Source organism: Equus asinus, chromosome 14 (assembly GCF_041296235.1).
Source record: "Equus asinus isolate D_3611 breed Donkey chromosome 14, EquAss-T2T_v2, whole genome shotgun sequence".
NCBI classification, from domain to species: Eukaryota; Metazoa; Chordata; class Mammalia; order Perissodactyla; family Equidae; genus Equus; species Equus asinus.
In genome coordinates, this window is record NC_091803.1 from 48,775,081 (window position 1) to 48,797,397 (window position 22,317).

At 63.5% G+C, this 22,317-nt stretch overlaps 1 protein-coding gene across 7 annotated transcripts in view; it reads right to left on the bottom strand.

The window, feature by feature from the left end:
* CACNA1H (calcium voltage-gated channel subunit alpha1 H) overlaps positions 1–22,317 on the bottom strand; it is a 71,870-nt gene that overhangs the window by 18,110 nt on the left and 31,443 nt on the right. For all 7 annotated transcript variants that reach the window (XM_070485282.1, XM_070485279.1, XM_070485281.1 and 4 more), the window contains exons 3-10: positions 9,587–9,698; positions 9,332–9,465; positions 8,746–8,843; positions 6,445–6,604; positions 5,662–5,980; positions 5,368–5,460; positions 3,383–4,169; positions 1,530–1,972 (exon numbers count right to left, since the gene is read on the bottom strand). In XM_070485282.1, coding sequence (XP_070341383.1) covers positions 1,530–1,972; positions 3,383–4,169; positions 5,368–5,460; positions 5,662–5,980; positions 6,445–6,604; positions 8,746–8,843; positions 9,332–9,465; positions 9,587–9,698 — 2,146 coding nt within the window. The remainder of the gene's footprint in view (positions 1–1,529; positions 1,973–3,382; positions 4,170–5,367; positions 5,461–5,661; positions 5,981–6,444; positions 6,605–8,745; positions 8,844–9,331; positions 9,466–9,586; positions 9,699–22,317) is intronic.

The window sequence follows — 22,317 nt, forward strand, 5'->3', positions numbered from 1 at the left end:
ACTCAGAAGGAGCCTAAATGACTGCTAACCACCTGGAAAAGAAAGCTGAGACCCCACAGGTGTCCCCTCTAGCTGGGCGCTGGCCTGCCTGGCCCTCCCACCCTGACTGTCCCCCCTCAGGGGCCACCTCTGAGCACTGAGCTCTGGAAACACCCAGCCCCGCAGGTGTGGGGCACAGAAACAGGGCCTGGAGCATTTATGCCAGTTCCAGGAGGGCGGGGGTGCAGGGGGTGCGAACAACACCGGAGGCCCCTCTGAGCAGCTGCCGTGGTTCCTGGAGGCCTTGCCCACCCCTCGTTGTCAGAAGGGCCCCGAGGCCTCTTTCTTACTGGGACTTGCTGCCCCTGCTGTGTGCACCTGCACGTGGAGTGCACTATGTGCCCGCCCACGTGTGTACATGTGCACACCTGCAGTAGTGTAGATGCATGCGTGTGCATGCGTGTGCAGGTACCAGTGCGTGACCTGCTTGTGTGCACACGCGTGTCTGCGGGTGTGAACGTGCCAGCATGTTTGTGTGCATGTGTATGTGTGTGCCTGCACATGTGCTACTTGTGTGGTGTGTGTGCACGTCTGTTCACGGCCACACCTGCCTGGATAAACCGTGCACACGTGTATCGTACCCTCATGTATGTGCGTGCACACACACATATGTGACTGTGTGCACATGTACAGAAGCTCTTCCTTCCCGGGGCCCTCGAGGCCCAGCTGCCCTGCGTGGATCCTCGCAGAGCAAACCTCCCTGCCCGGCTGCTCCAGGCCAGCACTGCTTGGATTTTCCCTAAATCACTCCAAGATGAAAGAAAACAGCTGAAGTGACTTGAAAAGCCCAGAGGGTGGCAGACGAAGAAGCTGGTTTGGCCACTGAAAGTGAACGTGAGACCCAGGGCAGGGGCCAAGGGCCAGCACGCAGAGTCTATGGCATCTGGGCAACGGGGCCAAGCACCCCCCCCCCCAGTGCACTCTTCTTCTGGGGGCCATGCCACGCCACCACCTCTTTTGGCCACTGAAGGGGCACCTGAGCGGGCGTGGTCACTGGGTCTGGCTCACGTAAAGGGGAGCCTCTCTCTGTGAGAGCTGGGCCACAGGGGTCCCATCCTGAGAAGAGCTGCTGAACCCCTTAGCCCTCTGCTGCCTCTGGGTCTGTGGTCATCTCAGCCCCACCTCCGAGACCCGGGGTGTGTACTGAGAGACCCTCAGGCGGGAGCCACGGGCGGGAGTCCACCACTCAGCAGAGACTGAGCCCAAAGAGGAAATGTGTTTGCTGAGCAACTGCTAAAAATCCCCACAACAGACAACATCCGCTCCCACTCCGTCCCTGCTCCCCAACCCCCACCAACCCCTCTGCAGGGTCGTACAAGAGGCTGGGATCTCCAGGGGACACAAAAGGGCCATGCTCCCTGGGGGTCCTGGCGATGGCCCGGGTCCAGCTGGGGGCTGTCCACGTAGGCCCGCTTCACCTCCAGAGGGCGGCCAGATGGTGACACGCAGGGCCCCGCCCTTCGCCCCTAGGAGGGCCCTCGTCCACCCACCTGCTCGTGGTACTCGACGCCCATGCTCAGCGTGTTGGTGAGGATGGCCACCATGATGCCGCGGTTGAAGTACTTGCTGTCTACGATCCGGCGCAGCTTGCCGCTGAAGGCGGCCCAGACCCGGCCCAGCCCGCCCTGCTCGCCAGGGGCTGCCCGCCGCTGCGCCCGCCGCCGGGGGCCACCCTGGCCGGGCGCATCTGCTGCTGGGGGTGGCTGCATGGGGTCACGGCGGTCCCCGTGCTGCACGTCCTGTGTGAACTCATAGACGGCGTTGCTGTCTGAGTCTCCGCCTTCCGAGTCGCTGAGCTCCACCTCGGGGTCCTCCAGGGCGCTGGCGCAGTACGGGCAGTTCTTCAGCTCGCAGGTCAGCGTGCCCGCCTGGGGGCTGGGCAGGGGGCAGGGCACGCTCAGGCCCGACAGGCGGCTGGGGGACCGGCCCAGGCCTGCGGGAGAAGGCAAGGCAGGGTCAGCCGCTCAGCGGCCACACTCTGGTACCCAGGACCCATGGTCATGTGGGGGCTTTTGTGGGGTGTATGGTGTGCACACCTGGGCACACTCATGTACACGCTTGTCATTCATACACACCTGGGCACACATGCACATATCTAGGAACACATACATACAGCTGAGTACACGTGCACACACCTGGGCACATGCACACCTGGGCACACGTGCACACACCTGGGCACATGCACACCTGGGCACACGTGCACACACCTGGGCACATGCACACCTGGGCACACGTGCACACCATCTGGGCACGTTCACGTGCACTTTGCACAGGTGTGCTCTGTTCACACGCAGGGACAGTGACACAAAAGGGCAGAGGAGCTCGTCTGCCCTGGGGTCGCACCAGCCACAGAAATATAAGGTGACCCACTTTCCAGCATCCACATTTGACAGGCGAGATTAACTTTAACGCTGCCCGTAGTGAGGCACGTCCGAGCCCCCGTCACTCGACACGGAGCCCGTGTGAGGTTTAGAGAAGCGCTCTGCATGCTGTCCCTCATGCTGGCCTCTGGGACCCAGATGGTGCTTCACGCTGACAGCACACTGTGGCCTGGACTTGCCACAACCCAACGGCTCCACGAGACCTAGCAGCCCTGGTGGCCAGCACAAGGCTAGGAGCACGTGCACTGTGAACGCAGGCTCGCACACCCTGGGCTCGGGGCGTGAGGGTGTGTACAGCGGCCCTGGCCCCCATGCCTCTGCTTGCTCCAGGGGCATGGCAGTCTGCGCACTTGCACACGACCCCTGGGAGGGCCTTACTGTCTGCATGGGAGCTGGCTGGCTGGGGGTCCTGGTGTCCCTTCTTCGACTGACTGTCTGAGGCGGGTGAAGCCAGGCCCCAGGTGGGAGGACCATGAATGCCTCGGGGAGCACCCCAGTCCCCCTCTTCCTAACCCTCGGGGGCTCAGTGACCTCGACTTTCCCTTCCCCCTGCCACAGTCTCAGTCTCCCCACCCAGGTAGGGGGCCGGCCACTCCTCGGGAAAAGTGGCCAGACAATGGTCATGGACATATGGTCCCTCTCAGGGCAAGGCGAGGGCAACAAGACACAGGCCCGGGGGCCTAATGGGTTTTCTTTGCCAGCTGTGGCGCTCTCACATGCACGCAACAAATGCCCGTGCTCCTGAGCCGCTGGCGCGCGGGGCTCAGTACAGGAGGGATGGGGCGGCACTAGCCCTCCCCACCCCCTTCCTCCAGGCTCCAAAGAAGAAAGCTGGGCTCCTGAGGATGCCCGGGGCCTCCTCGGAAAGTGCACGGGCAGGGACGGCATTCAGGAGCCCTGTGTTCCCATCCCCACTCCACCTGGGTCCCCTTCTCTCTGTAGGGTGAGGCTGGGGCCCTTACCGTGTTCCCCAACCAAATGCTGGATCTTCTCATAGGGGTCAGAGCTGCTCAAGCTCAGGGGGCTGTGGTTTCCCACGCCTGGTGGTCCGCTGGCCCGCTTCCCCTTGGGCCCAGGGCTGGCTCTGCCTTTGCCGCCCGCTGGTGACGGCAGGATGGTGGGGTAGTTCATGGCGCCCAGGCCTGTGGCCAGCTTGAGGCCGGCAGCGGTGGCCGCAGCATGCACCGCCCGGGCTCTCTCCTGCGGCCCCTCCACGTGGCAGTCTGCATGGTACACGCTGTGCACGGACTCAGTGTCAGGAGGCCCTCGGCCTGGCGAGGGCGGCGAGGGCAGCGCTCCGGCCCGCACCAGCCTGGTGTCTCCGGTGGCTGGCTCGTGGCCGGGCCGGCGCGGGCTGCCGTGGCTGAAGTGGTAGTGGTGGTGGTGGTGGTGGTGATGGTGGTAGACCAGGTGGTGGATGGAGGCTGCGCGCCGGCCTGCCCGCCGGGGCCGGCGCCCGGGACCCTGGCCGTGCAGGGCGCTGCTGGGGTCCACCTTCTTGTGCCAGCGGCTCTGCCAGCGGGCGTAGAGGCGCAGGCTGCGCCGCTTGACCTTGCGGTAGATGTGGCCCACGTACTTGAGCAGCTCCTCGTAGCAGCTGCCCGGCTCCGAGAAGCTGGCCAGCGTGCTGTCGTTGGACAGATAGCGGGCACGCTGCTCCCGCATCAGCTGGTTCTCCCGCTGCTTCGTCTCTGAGAACTGCGTGGCGATCACCACCAGACACAGGTTGATCATGAAGAAGGAGCCCACCTGTGGCGGGTGGGCGGTCGTGAGCCTCTGGTGGCCGGTCCACAGCCTCGCTCACCCGGCCACGTGCCCCAGGGAGCCAGGGAAGAAGGGACACGGGACCCACCCGCCCCGGGGCGTTGGGGTCAGGTGGGGACAGGCAACCAGGGCAGCAGCTCTGCTTTCTACACAACAGTGATTGAGTCCCTGACAAGAGAATTACTGTGTGCCCCTACTGTGCGCCACCTGCTCTAGGGGCCAGGGGTACAGCCGTGAGTGCGGCCGGCGGTGGCCCCCTGCTGATTCTATGCTGAGCCCCAGCATCTGGGATGGGCGGCGCTCAGTAGGTGCTGCTCGCCTATCTGTAGATAAACGGACAACATGTGAGGAGACCCTCCTTCCTGGCCCTCTGTGTGGTTTGGTCCCTCCTCCTTCAAGTCTGTCCCCAGCTAGACCCTCTCGACTGTGCTGCCCCCTCCCCTCCAGGTCTGACATTCCATGACCCCTGTGGCTTCACTCCCTCCGCCCCCCCCCCCCCCCCCCCCCCCCCCCCCCCCGGGGCAGGGTTGCCGCGCGCCACTCTCCTATGCTCACACTTATGGTCTGAGACAAGGAGGGAGACCTGCCTGTTTCTGTTCACTGCTGGGTCCTCACTGAGCCTGCCCCGAACCCCACAGGGCCACTGCGAGGACCAAGTGAAGGCCACGCCTAGGGCCACGTACACCGCAGAGAGCTGTGACCCCAAGAGGCGGTCCTGACTCTTCTGCAGAGTCTAGACAGGACCCTGGTCACAGGAGGCTGTGGGGCGCTGTCCGAGGCCTCCTGGAGGCGGGCTCTCCCCTCCTCACCTACACTGGCCTCCCACCCCGGCCCACTTCCTCCCACTGGGGGCTGGAGAGAAGGCCCTCGTCCCACCACGGGCCCCCACCCCACCTGACTGGCAGCTCTGGGTCTTTGCTGCCCCCACCCGGCAGCTCAGCTGAACTGATGGACCCACAAGGACCCATGAGGGCTAGCAAAGGCCAGGGTGGTGTGGCGGTGGGGGGCACAAGCAGGCTCATGGCTGGACCTGGGGGGCAGGACACTGTGCCCTAACAGAGAAGCTTAGGGATGGGAGATGAGCTGTTACAACGCAGGGATCTCCATGAGCTAACACGCTGGCTGTGAAGTCGGGCCCGCCCCTGCCCCACCCCCCGGGACTCGCCCCGATGCCCACACTCACGATGATGAGCAAGATGAAGTAGATGAAGTTGTAGAAGGAATGTGCGTCCATGACGTAGTACATGATGTCCACCCAGCCCTCCAGCGTGATCACCTGGGGGGGCAGGTGGCTGGACACACGGACGGCCAGGAAGAGGCTGGGGCCCTCGCCTGCATCCCCTCAGGGTCCAGCGGCAGGGCTGGCGGGTGACTCAGCCGTGTCCTGACACCAACTCCCGGGGCCCGGCACACTTGGTGCCCAATGTGATGGGGAAACTGAGGCCACGGGCCATCAGCACACAGAGCCGGAGCCCACCTGGAAGATGGCAATCCAAGCATAGCCGATGTTGTCGAAATTGATGGCGCCGTTGTGGGGGTTGGAGTCCCCGGAGCGGCAGACGTTGTAGTACTGGTTCCAGTTGATGCAGGCGTTGCGGCCGGCGCCGCCCGCGCCCTCAGCCTGGGGCTGCCCGTATGCCTCCCAGCCCAGCGTGCACTCCACGCGCAGCTCTCGGCGGCTGGGGATGTGCGAGCACTTCTGCATGCCGTTGTCCCGGCGCGAGGAGCAGATGAAGGGGTTCTCCTCGCCCTCCTCCGTCTGGTAGTACGGCCGCAGGAAAGTGAGGTTGTTGTTCCTGGGGGCGTGCGGCCAGCGGGAGCACACAGACAGACAGACAGACAGCAAAAGAGACACAGAGACATGTGGAGAGACAGACAGAGACGGTGATCAAGAGACACAGTGGGGGACACAAAAAGTAAGACACACAAAGAGAAAAATAAGGAAGAAGAGACACAGAAGCAGAAACAGGAAAACAAATTACCAGGAAAACAGAGACAGAGACACAAAAACCAAAGAAAGAAGCATAGACCCAGAAACCAGAACCCCACGGTCAAACTATGGATATTCCAAAAAGGGAGCCTCTGGGGGCAGGGCCCGGAGGGGAGGAGCCTCTGGGGGCGGGGCCTGGAGGGGAGGAGCCTCTGGGGGCGGGGCCCGGAGGGGAGGAGCCTCTGGAGGCAGGTGGCCAGGAAGAGCCCGTTAGGGGCAGGACTTGATGGGTGGGACAGGGGTCTCGGCCCAGGAGCAAGGCCTGCGCACCTGGCAAAGGTGCTGTCCAGGAAGCAGCGGTTGCGCAGCAGGCCCGCCCAGAGCTGGACGCCCACGATACCGAAGATAAAGAAGACGAAGAAGCAGAGCAGCAGGACGTTCCCGAGCATGGGCAACGTGTCCAGCAGCAGCGTGACCAGGATCCGCATGCCTGCAGGTGGCAGGGCAGGGGGTCAGCACTGTGGAGCCCTCCTGGGTGTCCCCTATGCCCTCAGCCTCTCCCATGAACCCTGAGCCCCCCCGCCGTTCACAAGTGGATATCAGTGACCCTGCGGGGTCCCTGTGCCAGTCCCCAACAGGTCCAGCAAGTCCTGAGGGACAGTGATGCCTCTGTGTCAGGCCCACACCGAGGGGAGCAAGGCTACGGGCCTGGAGGGTCTCACGGGGGTGGGTCCCTGCTCCTTTTGAATCATGGCCTGACTGTGCCACCTCCAGGCCCCAAGGGTGACCAGCCCAGGAGTCCAAGGGCCCCGGGCTCTGTCCCGGGAGCAGCAGCTTTACTGCTGGGCTGGGCTGTCTCCGTGCTCGGGAGCCTGGGGTCTTGCAGCAGGCACAGGGCCCAGGGAGCAGTGTTTCTTTCCATCCTGTGTGAAGCACAGGGAGCAGAGCCCTTACACTGGAGCGACGCAGTGGATGCACAGGCCCCCAGGGCAGGCGGCGGCTTTTCGAAAGGCAGTTTTGAAGCCCTTGTTCACGGTGCCAGGGGTTGTGTGAATGCAAATTAATCCAGGGATGGGATCAGCCGGGCTCCACGCGCCCTTGTTTGTCTGGGCCTGCCCCTTCCCAGACCTCAGCAAGGATGAGGCTCACTTCCAGAAACGGGCAAGGGCGAGCTGAGGCTGCGGACAGAGTCCTGGGCCCGTGGGCAGGGGAGGGAAGTGCCAAGGCCTCGTGGAGCAGTGCTCTGAGGGTGGTGGACGCCGGACGGTCCCCTGGGGTCACAGAAATGAGCCATAGTGGAGGGGCACTGAAGTTTCAGAAATGGTCACGGACAGTCAGTGAGCACTGCCCTGGCCAGATAGCAATTGGGTCCAAAGTCACAGAGGGCCCGGGGTCTGAGTGGGCCTCCAGCAGCCAGAGCGAGACACGGCCCAGAGCGTGACCTCTGGAGCTCATCCCCAGGAACACTGGTCTATCGGGGAGGCACCCTGTTTGGGAAAGGGCCAGGTCCCAGAGCGTGGCCAGGCTGCTGGTGGCAATTCTGGCTGCCGTGGACACTGAGCCTGAAAAGCGAACACTGCAGCAGGGGCTGTGCTGTCCCCTCACCCTCTGACAAGAGGGTCCAGGGAGCAGAGTGAGCATGCTGTGGGCGCAGGCAGAGCTGAGAACCACGCGCATCACCTCGCCTCACGCTCACAGCCACCCTGAGGGAGTTCCACTAGTATCCTGCTGTTACAGTGGGGAAACTGAGGCTCAAAGAAGTTCAGTAACTTGCCCAGGGTCACACAGCACCTGAGCGCTGTCCGACCCCAAAGGGTAGAGCCAGGTGGGCAGGTGGGAGGAAGGCCAGCACAGCCCTGACACACCTGCCCCTTTGGAGAAGCTGCTGGCCTGGGGGTGGGGCAGAGCGCCCCACCCTGGGGGGAGTGACTTCCCAGGGGGGCTGCAGGATAAGCCCTGACCAACCAGGCCTGTATGCACATCTAGAGAGTACATGCACACCTGTTTGCACACACACCTTACACAGTCCCATGGGCACTACCCTCCCCACTCCCCAAAAAGTAATGTCAATTCAGCCACTGCATTGAACTCTGAAGACACAAAAAAATCCCCAACCATCCCCATGTGGGCTTATGACCAGTGTCAGGAGAGGCCATTTTCCAAGCGAGCAGCCACATAACTTCCAGAAGCCTCCCCACACTTCCCTGCAGCACCAGACCCCTCTGGGGGAACTCAGATGTGAGAATCACTGGGATGGGCCTCCCCTGTGGCCCCCCGCCAGCATCACTCCAGATGCTGTGCAGAAGAGCAGTCTGAGGTTCAGAGTGGCCCCTGTCACTCAGTAGCACTGTGGGGAGTCACGACCCCACAGCCTGCCCATCACACCCCAACTCAGTCCAGGGTTGCTGTCATCCCCAGAGAAGGAACAGCAAATCCTTAAGGGCCTGAGGCAAGTGGCAAAAAGCTGGCCTCGCCTCCCTGGGTACTGGGGTCTGGACTGAGGCCAGGGCACCCAGAAGCCATACAGGCAGTGTGGCCTCTGGGTGGTGCCCCAGCAGGCCCTCGAGAGCGCTCAGCAGGCTAGCAAGACACGAAGGCCTGTCCCGGGCCCCAGAGGGGTGGGTCACTTACTGGGCACGCGGTTGATGGCACGGAGGGGCCGCAGCACACGCACCGTCCGGATGGCCGAGAGGCTCACATTGTGTCCATCCAGAGAGTACTCCATCATGCTGGGGGAGGCGCAGAGGGAGGGGATGCTCAGGGGGTGGGCAGGTGCCCCGGGGCACAGCCGGCCGGCGGGCTCAGTACTCTCCCCAGGGAACCCTGCCGGCTGAGGCCAGGAGGCCCACAGCAGGTGACCACACGCCTGAGGCGTGGTCCCCACATCGTGCACTAGGCCATGCTGGGCCCTGAGGCAGGGAGGACACGACCCTGGGTCACTAGTGCGGCCCCCACCACTCACAGACCACCCCGTGTCTGTCCCACCATCCCTGCTGCCTGCACGGGGAGCTCCGGGACAAGTGTCCTGTCCCCAGCACCCCACCCCCGGCCACCCCTGGGACCCTCCAGAGTTCCCCTCCCCCATCCTTCTTCCTGGGGGGCCCAGGGCCGCCCATGGGGTCTGAGAGTAGGTGGGGCCCCGTCTAGTCAGCAGCAGGGACCCTCGGGCCGGCCCTGGCTCTGCAGAGCTTGTCTGCGGCGGGCGTGTGGGCCGCACCCCGCCATGACGATGAAGAAGTCCAGCCGGTTCCAGGTGTCGCCCAGGTAACACTTCTGTCCGAAGAGACCCAGGGCGATCATCTTGATGACCATCTCCACCGCGAAGAAGGCGAAGATGAAGTCATCGAAGGCCTGGCGGGAGGAGGAGCCTGAGAACTCGGACCTGGCTGCCCCTCTGCACCCGGGGTGCAGAGAAGCATCCCTAAGGGTCACTGGTGACAAGAGGGGCCCGCACAGCCCGCCGATGCCCCACCTCCAGGATGCTGCAACGCTCCGAGCGGCACTCGACGTCCTCGCAGGGCCGGAACATGCCCAGGGTCACGCAGTTGAGCATGATGACCAGCATGCTGACGTGCTCGAACCACGTGGCGGCGGGCGGCCAAGTTAAGGGTTGAAGCGGGGTGGCTGGGAGATGACCCTGGAGCCCAGCCCCAACGGCCCCCAGAGGCCCCCGTCCTGTGCCAAGCCCTGAACTCCCCTGGGCCTGCCCCGTCAGCTGGGTGGTAAGGGGCAGCGTCCCAGCACCGGTCACTGCATGCATGGCCAGCACACCCCTCAGGCAGGGGTTGGACACCGCTGCCAGCCCCTTGTGTACAGAGGGGAAACCAAAGCTCAGAGTGGAATCCTGGATGGAGGCTGGAGGCCAGCCACTGCCCCTCCACCATGCTCCCTCCAGTCGCCTACACTGAAGTTGGACGTTCGATGGAGCACCTTCACGGGCGCTGCCCAGCCTGGACCTCAAGCGTCGCAGATGCCCACAAACTGGGAGGCCCCGCCCCACAGCCCTGCACTAACCCCCCAGGTGACTCCAACAGACGGCGATGCTGTAACCGCGGCGACGATGGATGAGGGACGTGAGCTTTAGCACAACTCAGTGACTGGGCCCAGGGCCCCTGCAGCCCTACTATGCTCCCAGATGAGGGGGAGTGGGACACGGACGATGAGCAAGTGAATGAGGACACCCCCAGCCGGCCAGTTGGTCCTGGGAACAGAAGCCACCCGTCCACGAAGGGCCACATCTAGAAGAGACCCCGCTGGCGGAAAGGAGTCCAACCCATGGTGGGGCCTGCAGGGAGCACTGGGCCCTCTCGTGCTGTGTGTGTACCCCACACAGGTGCCTGGGCCACCCTGCCAGGCCACCAGCCCTGGGGACAAGAGGCCACCCACCAGCTCAGATGTGAGAATGCCTGACTGTTCCTGGAAAAGCCAGCAGGTGGCGCCAGGGTCCCACGGAGGCGGTGGCCGTGGCCCCAGTGGCTGTCTCCTGGAAGGTGTGCGCCCCACGCCCACCCCAGCTGCTTCATCAGGAAATCAGGGAGCCCCGTGGTGGGCTGGTGTGTCAGCTATGAGGGAAGAGCCGGACTCCAGGCCAGCAAGGCCAGACAGGGGGCCCAGGGCTGCCAATGGGGTCCAGCCTGCAGGTGGTGTTCCCTGGCCGGGTGGCTGGGGCTTCACCCAAATCCCGGGGATGCGGGCAGGTACCCCTCCTAGCTGGGAGGGCCCCAGGGGTCTGGAGCATTCCACGTACCCCACATGCCATCCCCATATCAGGACTCCCCCCACCCAGTCCCGCCCCCACCCCCGAGGTGGGCTTTCGTGGCTAAAGAGAGTAAGGGTAGGGGGGCAGGAGGCCCTGGGCTCACGTCAGGGTTGGCGTGGGGTGGACGGCGGGACTTTCTTGAAGCAGAGAAAAGCTGGCACTTGGAAGACACCCCTTGCCACAGCCCTGCAGCTCCCACCCCGACCAGCCCTGTGGGGGCTGAGGAGGGTGACAACTGGGGGCATCCAACCTCACACACTTGTGGAGGAAATCTTGGCTGCGGCACATCCTGGCCATATGACCTTGAGCCTTGGTGCCCCTTGCTCCCCTCCCACGTCCCCCTCGGTGGGGGCATTTCATGGCCCCGCCTGGCACATGGTTGTGCTCTGTAAAGGGGAGGTCAGTCCCCAGGGTCCCGAGAGCCTGCTCTGTGCCCGGCTGCATGGGGGCGCTGGGGTTGGGGGTCCCTGTGGCCCTGCCTGCAAGGGGCTCTGATCCCAAAAGCAGCCGTGACAAACCAGCAGAGGCTGTGCTGTGACAGGGTCAGGGAGGGGATGAGGCCTGGGGAGGTTTGGGGACCTGTATCCCAGGGGTGGGAGGCAGGCCAAGCCATGTGCATCCGTTCTCTGCGTTGCCCTGGCTGCCTGCCTGGCCCTGCTCCCCCGGCCTCCTGGGCAGGGCCAGGACCAACAGCGATGCTCCGAAGCCCCCGGTTGCGGTGTGCGGCGTGGCGCTGGGCCACCGCATAATTATAGGTTCCCACTGCGAGTGCCATAATTACACTTAATGAGTTCAGCAGGAACAGGGGCTCCACTGCAGAAAAGCAGAAACCGGCGTCCCGCTAGGGTGGCGTCGAGGCCCGACCCCCAGCCCCGCAGGCACTCACTTGGGAACGGGCTGAGAGGACCTGGTGGTGCGAAGGTCAGGGCCCATGGGGCAGCCAGGACTGGGGTGCTGCGGGCATGTCTGGCCCCGTGAGCGGGGCCAGGGAGCACAGAGCTGCAGCTAAGAGCTGCACGGACACCCACTGTGCACCTGCTGGACCAGTGTGGCTCAACAGGGAGCCTCAGAGGCGGGCATGGCGCAGGGCCCTGGACAGACTGTGGGTGTGGGTGACCCGCCCGAGGGGCCGGGGTCCCAGGCTGTGAGGCCACACACAGAGGCTGGTCATCGGGCCTCACAGCTCTCCTGGCCTCCTGATGGCTAGCTCCAGCCCCAGGGGGCTGCCCATGGCCCCAGTGTCCCTTCACTGCTGCAAACGGCCCCTCGGGAGGAGAAGCTGGGGCACAAGGCCGTCTCTGGGCACCTCCCAGGGGTGGGGTTTGCTCGGTTAAACAAAACAGCTGTGGTGACTGGAACACAAAGGCTGTCAGACGACCTGCCTGCAGGAGACAGACACCCACGTCCCCGCCAGGCGAGCAGGCAGCTCTGTGCCTGAGCGGGCAACGATCAAACAGGGTAGGGGGTGCATCCTGGCCTGAGTGCCCCGCCACCCCCCAAACCTGGCTGGACCCCTGTCTTGCAGATGCACAGACCCCCACCCCTGCAGGGAGGCAGCACTGAGCAGTCTGGGTCCTCAGTTTGCCCATCCATCCAGTGGGGGTGTGGGGACTGTCCACCCCCTTGGTGCCTGGGAGCCTCCTTCTCCGTCTCATCTCTCTGAGCTCTCGCCCACCCGAAGGGCAGCCCCCACTTCATCCGGTCCCCACCAGCATCACCCACCCCCATCCTGGACTGATGCCCCATTTCTCCCAGGCCTGTGCCCACCCTCACTCTGAGACCACCCAAAGACCCTCCTGCAGGAGCGCCCAGGCCAGAGGTGCCCTAAACTAGGCGGCCACCCAGGGACCTAGCACCTTTTACCACCAGGCGATGAACACTCACACCCTCCCTGCACCTGGCCCTGAGAAGCCCACCGGCTGCCTGCCAGCCCCCAGCCATCACTGCCCCCGGCCACTACAGGACTTTTAGCCAAACTTAGTGGCGTGGCCCCGTGTTCTGGACCTCGAGGTGGAGGGCCAGGCGAGGATGGAGGAGCGGGTATAGGCAGCTCCTGGTCTGGGGGTTCTCGCAGGAGGCACCCCGGAGCTGGTGCTGGGCAGAGCTGAGGACCTCAGCCCTCCACAGTGGAGTGGACGTGTCCGGAGCCCCGAGCTGGTCTGGGCCAGGAGCCATGAAAGGCTCCCTCACTCCCTAGCAGGAGCCAAAAACCGGGCCTCCAGCAACTTGCAAAGACATCCAGCTCAGGATGGGGTCCTACCTTGACGCCTTCCCAAATCGCTCACAGGCAAAGCCCACCCACCAACCTTGGCTTCTCCCAACCCTGCCGGCCTGGTCTGCCTCGCCCACCCCCCACTCCCAGCCTCCGCCCACCACACACACCCTGGGGCTCAGGACAACTGGCCACGGCTACAGGGACTCCATGTGAAAGGGGTCCAAAGGCCCAGCAGCGAGGCCGTGAGCACAGGCTCCTCAGAGAAGGTTGGGGTGGCTTAGTAACCCCGTCAGCACAGCCTGGCACCCAGAAAATTCTCCATCCAGCCCGTGAGGACCCACCTTTTTGGGTGACTATCCTTATGACCCACGTCTGCCCCTCTCCCCCCACCACCCCCAAAATACCCTGGGAGGCATCAGATTCTGGGGTCCTGTACCTGAACCCCACAATCTTGTGTGTGGCAGTCCCAACCAGTACCCCGGAACCACCCTGCCTTCCTGCCCTGGTGAGGGGCCCCCAGCACACAGAGTTCCACTGGGTTTGTGGCCAGCTGGCCAGGAGGCTCTGCCCAGAGCAGGATGGCCAGCCCAGATGCACAGGTCCCGGCCAGGGAGGGAGATGGCCCCGTGAGCCCCCTGCACAAGCAAGGCCAACCCCCAACCCTCTATATCACAGCTGTCCCCTGGTCACGCCCTGGCGGGCAGCTGAAGACAGGCTGTGCCAACCAGCCACTCATCGCACGGAGCCCAGTGACTTCCAGAGGCTTAATTACGCAGATGGATTTTCCGGGTTTTAATTAAAAATCCTTTAGGTTTTGAAGCAAGTTCTGCAAATTAGAGTCAATTTCCACTGTGGGTCCAAGGAAGCCAGACTGATGTGCGGCCAGGAGGAGGCGGCCACGCCAGCGCAGGGAGAGGGCTGCGGGCTGCCCAGGGCCTGGCCACAGACGGGCTGCGGGCTGGGGTCCACAGTTCAGTGAGATGGTCTCTCCCACGGGACCCTGTAGCCAGGGAGGCTCTGCCCAGGCCTGGAGACTGAGAGATTGGCAGATGACCCCCCAATCCACGTTCCTTGACCACCTCAGCCCATCAGACCCCATGGACCTCTCCTAGCTTAACAGGCCCCTCATGTCCAGCCTGGGCAGGACTGGGCCTGGAGTGACTCTCTCAGGGCCCTGGCTGGGCCTGCCCCAGCACCCAGCATGCTGCGGGGCTGATAAATGAGAAACGGGGCCCAGAAAGGCTCGGAGAGGGGTCCGAGTCTGGTCCCGGGCCCAGGGCTGAGACCCCATCAGCAGCGGGAGCAGAGGTCCTGTCTGTTGGGGTCCCTCGAGTGCCTGTGCCCACCCTGTGGGTCCCACATGCCCTCCTGCATTCCATCCTGTTTGGCCTGGTGCCAGCCTCTTTCGCTTCTCCCTCCCTCCCTCCTGGTCTCTTGGGGCCTCCGAGGGGCTTGGTGGGTGCTGAACAAACACTAGACCATCTTTCCACTCCACAGCCTGCCTGCAGGCAGGGGCTCCCCAGCTGGCTTGGACCAGAGACCCAGCCCTGACTTGGAGGCTCTCTCAGACCCTGGCTCTAACGCACCCCAAAGCCAGCCTCCCCCAACATGACCAGGAAAGGTTGATGCCCAGGGGGCAGCGCGTTGTGGCGGGCGCTGTCCATGGTGCTGACTCAGCCATCGTACCCGCCGTCCCCGGCCAGCTCAGGGGAGGTGGGCCAGGGCTGGGGGAGGACACTGGCTGAGCAGCCTGGGGTCACCGCTCACCCAGAAGGAGGCTTTATTGGAAAACACACCGTGGACCCAAACTTTCTCATTCTCCGACTCCCAGCTGGTTAAGAAACGCACACCAAGAGCCGCTCTGAAGACGGCCTGGCCTGCAAACGCCATCTCCCCTTGTCCCTGGGCATGGGCCCTGGGAGCCCCGAGGCATGTGGCCTGCCCTGTTTACAGCTGCGAAGCCCGCATGCCCCTCTTCTGGCGGGAATGGCCTGGAAGCGTGGGTGACCCCGGTGGTCAGTGGGGCGGCCTCTGTCATCCCTGCACCAAAGACGCCAGTGAACTGGAAAGCCTGGGGGTTGCTGGGACAGCACATGGAAGCCACGAGAAGGGTCCTGTGGATGCTCAGCACACATTTGGTGCTGTCAGCTCTCCACCGACAGCTGTGCCAAACAGGGACCTTGACACACCACATGACAAGCCTCTCACCAGTGACAGTGGCCTCCAGGTCCCCGATTCCAGCCCTCATGCTGAGAACGCCACCTTGGCCCCTCCCCGTGCTGGCCTGGACATGCAGGGAGGAGAGAACACTGTGTTTCCCTATGTTGACGACGCTGTGGCCAGGCTGGAACTGTCCAAGGGATGAAGTTCACGACGGGGGATACTTCCACCAGGGAGACACAGACAGAGCAGCTGGACATCCCTAAGAGACGAGGTTCTAGGCTCCAGAGCCACAGATCAACAGGGAACACAGTGGCATGAAGGCCGTGGGGCTGGGTTCCCCAGGCATGGCTGCTGCCTGGCCCCCATGGTCAGAGCAGCCCCCAGGCAGGGCTGTGTGGGGGCGAGGCTCCAATCCCAAGGCTTGGCTCCCTGCGGGGCTGTCAGGAGACCACGTTGACGAGCAGAGTTCTGGTGCACTGAGGATGAGAAGGCCTCGAGCCGCCCGGCCCCGCCCGCCACCCCCGGGAGCAATCTGCTCAGCCAGCTAAGCTCCATTAGGCCGAATCCACAACAGCTTGGCGTGAGCAGCCCTGTGCCCGGCGGGGCACCAGCAGCATTAAGGACGGCACCAGGAAGGAGGGCGGGGTGGCCCAGAGCTCACCCACTCAGGACACCCGGGTCAGCATCCATCCTCCCCCCCTCCCCCACCATGGCCACAGCCACCACTAGGTTGAGCCGCGCTGGCACGTGCTGGGACCCTGCAGCAGCCTCCTCTGTCCCGAGCTGTCTGTCCTGCACCCATGGCAGCCCCTCCACGTTCTCCCTCCACTGCCAGTACAGACCAGAGGCAGCTCCAGGTGATTTCGACTCACTGCAGACAGAGAGCTCCAAGCCTGGACCCCAGGGGAGGCCCTCGGGAGCTGGCAAGCATGGTGGGCAGTGAGGAGGGGTGCCTGCGATCACAAAGACTGACCTCCAACCTCTATCAGGCTCGCAGCCTCGGATCTTCCTGTGCAGTGAGACGAGAGGCCCCAACCGGCATGGGGTGTAAGGATGAGCCGGAACAGGTGGATGCCCGGCTGGTTCAGGGACTCCACATACTCTCTGCCCCCAGGCAGACAGCCAGCAGCCTCATCTGGGCCAGAGCTCCCCTCTCGCGGAGACCCTGGTGGACCAGTCCCTCCCTGCCCTGGGCCAGCCCTGCCCACTCACTGCATCCCCTCTGTGCCACCCCCACCCCCAGGCCACCCAAACCTGCTTTTCTATCTACTCAAGGAGAGAATCACACTTATTTGGGGGAAAAAAACCCAATGCTGGAGAAGGAAACGACCCTAGAGACTGAAGAGGGAACACCGACTGAGCCCCACGCGGCCCAGCAGGTCGCTGGATGCAGGACGCTTAGAAATACACTCCATGAGAGGCCGAGCTGGCCGCACACCCAGGGCTTGGTGGGCAGCACGGGAGAACCCCAGGACCAGCCCACCTCTCAGAGGGCAGCAGAGGCTTCCCGAACCCCGACCCCTCCCGGCCCCACTGTCCACATGTCCACTGAGAGCCGGCGCAGATCCAGAGCACCACCGCGGCTGCCGGGGACGAGCCCTCCGAGTCTGTTCAGCCAGGCCGTGCAGGAGGCCCCTCCAGTCACAGCCCCGCGAGCCGGGCGGCACCGTCTGAGATCGCGAAAGGCTAAAACGTCAGAACGCCTCCATCGACGGTGGCGTGAGGCTGTGGGGTGCCACGCAGTGCTGCCCGTATTAGCAGAAAAACACATCCTGTGCGCACAGACAGGCAAGTGCCAGCGGTGGGAGAACAGGTGACCCATTTACGTTAAAAGCCACAGCACAGAAGCCTGCTTCCCTGAGATGTGCGCTGACATACATGGAAAAGTTCCAGAAGAACCTGCTCGTTGGGAGAACCGAGTGGAGGGGACGAGATGGGGCCCGGGGTCGGGGAGGGAGGGAATGTGGGAAGAGTTGAGGGACCACTTCTGCTCCCCTCCAACCTCTGTCGCCTGGGCTTCTGCACCGCGTGGTCGTGCACTGCTGTGCGATGACAAATACGGGGTGCTGGGAAGCCCCGGCCCCGTGGTCTGCACGGGCGGTCAGCATCAGCGAGGCCCAGGGGAAGGGTCCCCGCCTCCTGGGCTGCCCGGGCCGTGGTGCCCACAGGGAGCGTGGGGGCTCCTGCCCACTCAGAGCAGACACAGCCCCTTGCTCGTCAGGGCAGGGGGAGTCCACGGGCCTCCTGCTCTGCACCCCAGCCGGTGACCCGCAGCCCCCAAGGTTGCCATGGCAACAGACTCATAACAGCCTCCTCCCTCAGCCCCGCATCGGAACAGGGAGCTGCCTGTTTCCACCTGAGACAGCCCCCAGTAACAAGACGGGTTCTCCCTGACCAGCCTCACGTGGGCGGGGACCCTGCAGGAGGGCCACCAGCCCCCCACCCAGACCCAGGCCCACCTCAGCCCCCGCCTTCTGTTCCTATGCACCCGTCCACGGACCCCACCCAGGCTTTTCTGAGCACCTCCAGGGAGCCCCCAAGAGGAGCAGGCAGGATGGGCGCTGGCTGAGCTGGCCAGTAGGGCCCTCAGTGGACGGCCAGTTCCACATGGAACACAGATGGCTCCTGGCAGGACTCCCAGACACCCGGGGGCACGTCCAAGCCCACTCTGGATCACCGTGGCGGGGGCTGAGAAGCACCTGGGTCTGGAAGCTCCTCCCATCAAAACCAAAGTTCCGGGGCTGGCCCCGTGGCCGAGTGGTTAAGTTCGCGCACTCTGCTGCAGGCGGCCCAGTGTTTCGTTGGTTCGAGTCCTGGGCGCGCACATGGCACTGCTCATCAAACCACGCTGAGGCAGCATCCCACATGCCACAACTAGAAGGACCCACAACGAAGAGTATACAGCATATACCGAGGGGGCTTTGGGGAGAAAAAGGAAAAAAATAAAATCTTTAAAAAAAGAAAAAAAAAATAGATTTCTAAAAGCCATTTAAAAAACAAACAAACAAACAAACCAAAGTTCCCATGTGGCCCAGCAAAGCCACCCCTGTACACACCCGAAAGAACCGAAAACCGGACTCTAACAAACATGCATGCACACGTGTTCACAGCCACGTGACTCAACGGCCGAGAGGTGGAAACCACTCAAGTGGCCAACAGGCAAACGGATGAGCAGTGTGGTGTGTCACACATTGGACTATTACTCAGCCATAAAAAGGAATGAAGCACGGACACGGGGGACAATGTGGACGAGCCTCAAGAATACGGCAGTGAAAGAAGCCAGACAGAAGCAGCCTCACAAAGTATGATCCCACAGATGGACAGTGTCCACACAGGCAAGTCTATGCAGGCAGAGTGGATCAGAGGGGCCCAGGGCTGGGCGGAAGGGAGGAGGATGGCTCCCTGAGGCGATGGGAATTTTAAGGAACTAGATAGAAGAGGCCGTTGATGATGTCGTCAACGTCCTGAATGCCACTGACTTGTTCCCTTTAAATGGTCAATTTCACGGTATGTGAATTTCACCTCAATAATTGACACAACCTGTGGATTTGGCCTCCTCCTTCTCAGCAGTGACTCCACCTGGCATGAGCCCCCAGCCTGCCTGTCACCGTCACTCAGCCTGGAGGATTCCCGGAAGCTGGCGATCGACTCCACCCCCAGACCACTGGAGGGCAGAGCTGTGGAGCGGAGGCCTGTGTGGGTCCCCCACACCCTCCACCTGGCAGCTGGCAGGTCCAGGGACAGCCCCCTGAGGCCTTACCCCTCTGCCCCGCCTGGAGCACCAGGCAGCCCCCCAGGGTAGTGTGCCTCCCCGGTGGCCGGGGACGACTACTCCATGAGTGCTCTTGGCTAATGGATTGATTACTGAGGTAATTAATTAATTAAGGCTGCAACTGCGGTGCGGTGATGGCACCCAGCCAGGGAGGGATGTTCATCTGCAGCTTTGGGGGCTCTGGGCAGTGGGACGGAACAGGCACCCAGGTCACATGGTGCACGTGTGTACACACACATGGTCCCCTGGGGGGTGGCATCTCCACAGCACTGGGGCTCAGGGCCCGACTCTGCTCCTCTATACCGTGACCTCCACAGCCCAAGGTGTGGTCCGCCCCCAGTCAGCCTGAGGTCATTGAGGGTGGGGCCTGGGGGCTCCCATTGGGTCCCAGAGCCCAGCAGGTCTGGCCCTGAGCAAGGGACCACTCGAACCTCAGCGGGTGCACATAGCGTCGTCCTGAGGGTCCACCACGCTGAGCACTGGGCTGGGCCGACACGGGCGTCCGGGGGCCAAGATCTCAAGGAGGCAAAACTCTCAAGGGCAGCTGCATTCCGGGGTCAAGGAGTGGGAAGGAATGCTGGTGAGAGACTGGCCTGGACAGAGGCCCGGGCGCCTGGCTGTACAGACGAGGCTGCGAAGATGGACGAGCTTCCGGAAGGGGCTGAGCCAGGCTCCGCCGCCTCAGCCGGCCCCTTGGCCCCTCCAGCGGCTCCTGTTAGATGGGACCGACCCACAGCCTCAGCCAGCCCCCACTCGGGACTGCAGCCTGGCAGGGGGGCCCCACTGCAGCTGTGCTGCGTCCACAAGGAACCCCCTGGGGCTGCAAGGAGCCCCCCAAGCGGACACAGGCATCTCTGGTCCACACCCCTCAGCTGCACGAGCCAGATCGGCCGCCGCCTCTCCGTGGGGGTGCCCAGGCCACTGCCTGCAGAGACTCGGGAGTGGGGCCTCTGCCTCCAGATGGGTGTGCTGACTTCTAACGAGGGCCACTGACCCTAGAGGTCTGGAGGGAAGCATGCGTTTGTCCCCCAAGTGCTGGGCCTCAGACACCTGGGTCCTGTCACTGCCCAAGGAGCCCCTGTCTTGTAGGGGAGATGACAGAAAACCCACCCAGCAGCTCTTGGGAGTGGATGGTGCCCGTAGGGCCCCCAGAGTCAGCCTGAGTACATCACCAAACCCCAACCCCCACACAAGCATGCCGCCGGGTCTCCCGAGGAGACCTCTGCGGGGAGGGGGTGGCGACCACTCAGCTCACAACTTAAGAAAGTTTCTCTCTTCCCAGAGGCTGTTGCCACGACGACGAGCTACTCTCAAGGTGAGGAGGACCTGATGCAGGCTCTGGGGGCAGAGGGGCCTCTAGGAGGGGATCCCTGGCCAGGCCCCATCACTCCTCACGGAGGGGGCTCACAGCCCCCACCCGCCCCTCGGGAAACAGCTGGGGGCAGGAGGTGGGATCCAGAGAATCCCGTTAGTGTCTGGGACAGACAGGAAGGTGGGAATGCCAGGAACTAGTGAGGGCTGGTCAGCTGCGTGGGTGGTGGCTGCAGGCAGATCATTCTTAAGTCAGAACTACAGTGGCCCTGTCCCCCCCCACACACAAACATGCTGGCTCTGCTTGGGGAAGGGCCCTGGTATTGCGCAGGCAGCTCCAAGTTGCCCATTTGCCCACACCCATGGGGACAGATGATGGCCAGCCCCATGGGGTCTGACAGCCTGTTCTAGAACTCCCTGGACAGGGCTCAGCCAGTATCATGGTGGTGGAATCTGCCCAGCCAGTGCAGGGTGCAGCAGAAGCCCAGTCCCCTCCTGTTCCCTACCCCGTCATGGGGGCACATGGCCTTCCCATGGCCAGGCAGGGTGGGGGCAGTTGCGTGGGGGCTGGCCTGGGAGCACCAGGAGGCCCGTCATGGGTGGGGGCCCCACCTGTGGGCTCTGCCAGCCCCTGCACCCAGTCTGTGCCCCACTGGCCTCTCCCTGGCTGTTCCCTCTGCTCTGAACCCCAACTCCCTCTGAGCTGTCACTCAGGCCAGACCCCCGCCGCAGGGAGCCCTTCTCCCCTCCACCCCGCCTCCCCCCCACCACCCCAGGGCCTGGGCCTGCATGTGAGTCACTCTGCTCGGCCGGGGTGGGGAGCGAGGAGAGCCGGCCAAACATGGAGCTGTTTGTTCTCGGCCGGCAGCTCGGGGTCACGCGGGGGGAGTTCAGGGGGGCTGGGCTGTCCCTGGGAGAGCCCTCCCCTGGGAAGCCGAGGGGCTGTGAGCCCACTCCCCACTGGAGCCTGCCACCCACCCCAGGGATGGCAGCTCATCACCACATGAGCGGCTGGCTTCAGCTGCCGGAACATTCTTTCTCATCCTGGACCCAAATGTCTGTTCTGGGAGCTCCTCCTTGTGCCAGCGGCCCTGGGAAACTTCCGGAGCTGTGCCCAGAGGCTCCCTGGGAAGCCAGCTCTGACTGTGGCTTACACTGAGCCCCCTCCACAGACCCCTGGGCACTCAGGGCTCGGGCCTGCAGGGCAGAGGGCGCCGTTGGAACCCCGGGCAGCCAGGACCCAGGTCTCCTGCTCCCCGCACAGCCCAGGGCTGGCACCCAGGGCTGAGGCCCGCCTCCCGCCCCAGCAGAGCCTGGCGCCTCGATACCAGGTCTACACTGCCACATCGTTCTGAGCAGCTCAGGGCACGGGTGTCCCCTCCCCGCCTGTGTAATTACTGAGCTAGTCGGAGCAATGCACTGTCCTCACCCTGGGGGTGTCTGTGCCCATCTGCCACCGGAGAGAGGGGGACAGGAGGGTGGGCAGCCTCCCTCAACTCGAGCCAGGTGGGCCCAGCGGGGGCAGGGGTGCACAGAGCAGCCAGGCCCTGGCAACAGAGCAAGCCTGTGCCCATGACATGTGTGTGCACTGGGCACTACAGGGGCAGTGTCTGGGCATGTGTGCATGTGTGCACTGCCTGTTCCTGCATGCCATGCACGCCCCACTCACATGCATCTGACAGGACCATCTGTGTGTGTTCAGACGCATGCACAGCAAACCCACACAACTGCACGCACACACACTCACCATGGCGCACTACCACATAACACAGCTGCACACTCACAGACACACTCACCATGGCGCACTACCACATAACACAACTGCACACTCACACGCACACACACCATGGCGCACTACCACATAACACAACTGCACACTCACAGACACACTCACCATGGCACACTACCACATAACACAACTGCACACTCACAGACACACTCACCATGGTGCACTACCACATAACACAACTGCACACTCACACG